Genomic DNA, 4,850 nt, shown 5'->3' on the forward strand with positions numbered 1-4,850 from the left:
GCCTTGAACTCAGAAATCCACCTGCCTCTGCCTCCCAAGTGCTGGGATTAAAGGCGTGTGCCACTACCTCCAGGCTGCCTCCTAACTTCTATACTAACGATTCCATCCGCTCAAACAGTCCTGCTGCTGCCTCAGGTCTCAGTTCAGATGTCCCCTCCTCAGAGAATGTGGATTTGCATGTGCACAGTCATTACGACTCCAGACACTCGCTTACCACCGTTCTAGTCCCCATTCACTTCTTTCTAAATCCATCACCCCAGTCAGAACATGGGACCCATGACAGAAGGGATCTGGCCTCTTGTGCTACTTGCAGTTGCTTCAGAGGCTGAAACAGCACTAGCCTGGGTAGTTCCTGTCCTCCTTCCCCTACCTCAGGAGGGTGGTAACTCCCAGTTCATCTCTGACCTCTTGTCTAAACCCATGCAGCAGCCAGAGATTTCTTTGCCTGGTCAATTCCCATGCAGGAAATGCATCCTCTCAGGCTGGAGAGATGGGTCAACGGTTAAGAACACTGACTGCTCTTCCAGAGGTCCTGAGTTCAATTCCCAGCAACCACATGGTGGCTCACAACCATCTGTAATGGCATCTGACGCCCTCATCTGGTGTGTCTGAAGACAGCCAGAGTGTACTCACATACATGAAATAAATAAGTAAATAAATAAATAAATAATTTTTTTTTCAGAGACAGTGTTTCTCTGCGTAGCCCTGGCTGTCCTGGTACTTACTCTGTAGACCAGGCTGGCCTCGAACTCAGAAATTCACCTGCCTCTGCCTCCCAAGTGCTGGGATCAAAGGCGTGCGCCACTACTGCCCGGCTAACTAAATCTTTTCTTTTTCTTCCTCCCCCCACCCCCCAAGACAGAGTTTCTCTGTATAGCCCTGGCTGTCCTGGAACTCACTCTGTAGACCAGGCTGTCCTCGAACTCAGAAATCCGCCTGCCTCTGCCTCAGCCTCCCAAGTGGTGGGATTAAAGGCATGCGCCACCACCACCCGGCTATAAATCTTTTTTAAAAAGAAAAAGAAATGCATCCTCTCAGGTTCCTGGCAGCATCCACCCTTTTCCCCTTGGCTGCCCAGTCTCATAGGCACTAACTTTTTACACCCCAGCTACACTGACCTCCCTCCCACATCTGCTCAGAAGCCCCGAATTTACAGTTTCTCTCTGGAATGCTCCTCCCCACCCAGTCCTCTGCAGTCTGTCTTTTCCCTCGTGGGCCTCTCCAGGTACCACACACTCAGAGAGGAGCCTTCTGGGAATGCCACCCCTATTCAGGCCCATTCCCTACTTCCTGGTTTTCAGTGTCATAATGACACCTGCCCTTGCCTGGAATTCCTTTCTTCCATTATTACTTATCCATACGTGTTTCTCCAGGACTGTCATCCCACCAGGGCTGGGGCCAGTTCCATGTGTCCCTGTAGCAACCCCACAATGGGAACACCTTCTGATAATCACTCAGCATCAGTTTAGGACCAGTGAGCAGATGGAACTCACCCTGATGAGAGGCAGCCACCTTGGGCGGCTCAATTCAAATCAACGCTATAGAAGAGCCTACAGAGTTATGAGTGCAGAGCTTCCCTTGGAAAGCTGGGCCAGAAACTTTGGAAACTCAAGAGGGAGTGGGAACATTCAAGCCTGGCCTCTGGAGGGGAACGCTCACCTGTGCCCATGTAGACAGCCAGAGCTATGACCATGGCAGCCGTCACCACTCCGCCCCAGGTCTTTACTTTGGGTTGCCGCATGCTGTTGAAGACGGGTACACTGCTCACATGGCACTGTCCAGGGGAAAGGTATGGCCACAGTGGGGAAGTGACCTCATCCCTGGGTCTCAAAGGGAGGAACCTTGGCAAAGATCCCAGGGATAAGGGGCAAGCCAGGGGTCCTTGGTTCATTCATTTCCCCAGGAATCCAACCATCTTGCCTATAATCTGGGTCCCTTCCCAGTGCTGGGGGTCTGTGTGTCTGAGCTAATGGGACAGCAGGGACCCTGGTGCTGGCACCTGAAATCCAAAGCAGATGGTGGGCATGGCGTTGAACACAGCCATCCAGGATGCTGGTCTGTGGACAAACACAGTATGAACCCGTGAATACCAAGGAGCCACCAACTGTCTCCACTGCCTTTACTCTTCACTCATCCACCAACCCCCAACAACCAGCACTCTATATACTGAAGACACACAGGTGGAGGACGTGTCTATCTTAAAACTCAGGAGACAGGGCTGGGCAGTGGTGGTGCACGCCTTTAATCCCAGCTCTTGGGAGGCTGAGGCAGGTGGATTTCTGAGTTCAAGGCCAGCCTGGTCTATAGAGTGAGTTCCAGGACAGCCAGGGCTACACAGAGAAACCCTGTCTCAAAAAATCCAAAAACCAACCCCCCCCAAAAGAAACCCCCCCCAAAAAAAACAAAAAACAAAACAAAACCCAAAAAACAAACAAAGAAACAAACAAAAAACCTCAGGAGACAGGCTCTGAGAAGCCATCCTAGAACTAGAGTCCAGATTTCCTGGCACCTGAACTGGGACTCTGCTTTTCTCAGATGTTTCTTTAAAATAGTAGATAGACAGACAGACAGACAGACAGACAGGAAAGCTAGGCATGATGGTGTGTATCTGCACTTGGGAGGTGGAGGCGGGAGGATCCGGAGCTCAAGGCCAGGCTACAAAGTGAGTTTAAGCCTAGCCTGGGGTCCATGATACTCAGTCTGATAAATCCAGAAAGAGAAATTGAGAAAATGTACAAATTTTCCCTTCTAGTCTCCCCAAGGGCGGACTCTGTATAGCACCGTGGCATTTGCTAGATGTTGGTGGTAGAGACTCTTCCTGCCCCAGACTGTCACTCTTCCATCCAGGTAAAAACAAACAAAAACACCTCCCTCCCACCCCACCCTCCAACCAGAACAGGCCTTCTCATCTTATCTCCTTCCTATAACTGGTGAGTTAGCATGAATGCGCTAATGAGCCTCAGGAAGGGCACAGGTGTGATATTTAGATGCCAGCCCTTTTGCAGCTTCTATCCCGTGTATTTCCCAGGGACCCTCACCTACCTGGTCAAAATGTCCCCCGGGCGCATCTCTTTATCTGGCCAGATGTATTTGATGATTATAATGGCGGTGACGTACCAGGTGCCCACGACGCTCAGGAAGCTGCCAAGAAGTAGACACCGAGTTCCTAGTCCCCAGCACCAGCCCCGCCTTGTCCAGCTCCACCCCCAGAAGTGCCCATCCTTGCTCTAGGCATCAAACCACACCAAATAATGATTCAGGAGAAATGAGTGTCAGAGAGATCTGCCATGAGAAGGAGGGAGCCTGTCAGCATCTCAGCCATGGGAACGTGCGCTGACTCAAGAGACCACATCCGGGAACTGAGCTCCAAAGCACAGCTACAAGCTCAGCCTGAGCAGCCGGATGTGGCAAGGGCTCATAGCTGGCCATCCCGTGGGCCTGGCCTCTGAGAACTGAGAGACTCTAGGGCAAAAGGGGAGAGTGGGGACACTGGGGTACTGACATTAAGGAAACCCTGCAGATGGACAAGTGTAAAACAGCCTGACCCCCAGAGATTTTCGGGTATGGGGCTAAGAAGCTCCAGGGAAGACCCCCACCAAGCTCACAGTATCAAGATCACCAGCTCCCAGTTTCCAGAGAAACCAATGCCCAGGTGAGCATCTGCTGTGACATCTGCTGCCATCTCCAATGCCTTCTTTGACAAGGACATTTAGGTCACAACCTTTCAATGGTGCAAAGGGCCACTATCTTCCTTGACAGAAATGGAAAAGGAAAATCCTGGGCCAAGGTTCCTGCCGGCACTGGTAGCCCTGGCTTGCCTATTCTTGCTCCCTAAGCAAGATGTCATGGAGGAGAGGGGTTCCCCACCAGAAGTGGCTCTCCGGTAGCCTTTGATCAGAGCCTCTGTCTGGCCCAGGCTGGGTTGGGACCTCCGAACCTGGCATATTTCTGGAAGCCGATCTCCTTGGGGATGGACAGGGGCAGGATGAAGAGGAAGGCAGTAAGGCTGATGGTGAACTTGCGGTCTGTGTACCAGGGGCTGCTGCTGGCCCCATCCGGCTCTTTTGACATCACAGCTATAACTGCACAGGGAAGGAGGGAATGTCAAGCCAGGCCATTCAGGGTGTGGCCCTCCCGCATCAACAGGTCCTAAGACTTCTCTCTATAAGGAGGACTTGCAGAGAGGGCGGATCTAGTTTGTATCACTCTTCCTCTCTACCCTAGGACCCTTGGGCCAAGGGAAAAAAAGAGGACGTTCCGGGAGTGGCTCACTCTTGTCCTGCTGATCCCCAATAATGATGAGGAAGGCGATGCAGGTTCCGAAGGTATAGACTGCAATGGCTACCTCACACAGCACACCAGTCAGCTTGCCACACACGGCCCACACCACCTCCTGGTAGGTCCTCTCATTGCTGGCTTGGGAGCAGTAGGCCAGAATGACCAGCCCACTGATGATGAAAACCAGCATGCCCTGCAGGCAGAACAGAGGAGAGTGGGGAAGGCATGTTAAAATCCTTACTGGCATTTCTTACACCAATGTCCAAAGCAGGTTCAAAATTGGGTCTTATCTTCCAGGACAATTTCAACAGATTACTAGATGTTGTCAAGTTGAAATTTTCCTTAAAAATGAACTTCAGGTGCTAGAGAAATAGCTCAATGGCTAAGAACACTGGCTGCTCTTTCAGAGGACCAGGGGTGAATTCCGAGCATCCACACGGGCTCTCAACAAACATCTCTAACTCCAGTTCTGTTGGGGACCCGATGTCCTCTTCTGGCATCTACTGGTACTGCATGCATGTGGTGCTTGATTATGTTTGCAGGCAGAACACTCACATGTAAAATAATTAAAA

At 51.4% G+C, this 4,850-nt stretch overlaps 1 protein-coding gene across 6 annotated transcripts in view; it reads right to left on the bottom strand.

The window, feature by feature from the left end:
• Positions 1–4,850, bottom strand: part of Slc38a7 (solute carrier family 38 member 7) — a 16,929-nt gene that overhangs the window by 6,913 nt on the left and 5,166 nt on the right. For 4 of the 6 annotated variants that reach the window (XM_031340997.1, XM_031341001.1, XM_031340998.1 and 1 more), the window contains 5 exons: positions 4,273–4,471; positions 3,938–4,082; positions 3,043–3,141; positions 2,000–2,057; positions 1,660–1,774 (listed from right to left, as the gene is read on the bottom strand). In XM_031340997.1, the coding sequence (XP_031196857.1) occupies positions 1,660–1,774; positions 2,000–2,057; positions 3,043–3,141; positions 3,938–4,082; positions 4,273–4,471 (616 nt within the window). The remainder of the gene's footprint in view (positions 1–1,659; positions 1,775–1,999; positions 2,058–3,042; positions 3,142–3,937; positions 4,083–4,272; positions 4,472–4,850) is intronic. The other 2 variants (XR_004110228.1, XM_031341002.1) reach the window with 1 other exon arrangement.

This window comes from Mastomys coucha, unplaced genomic scaffold, assembly GCF_008632895.1.
Source record: "Mastomys coucha isolate ucsf_1 unplaced genomic scaffold, UCSF_Mcou_1 pScaffold22, whole genome shotgun sequence".
NCBI lineage: Eukaryota > Metazoa > Chordata > Mammalia > Rodentia > Muridae > Mastomys > Mastomys coucha.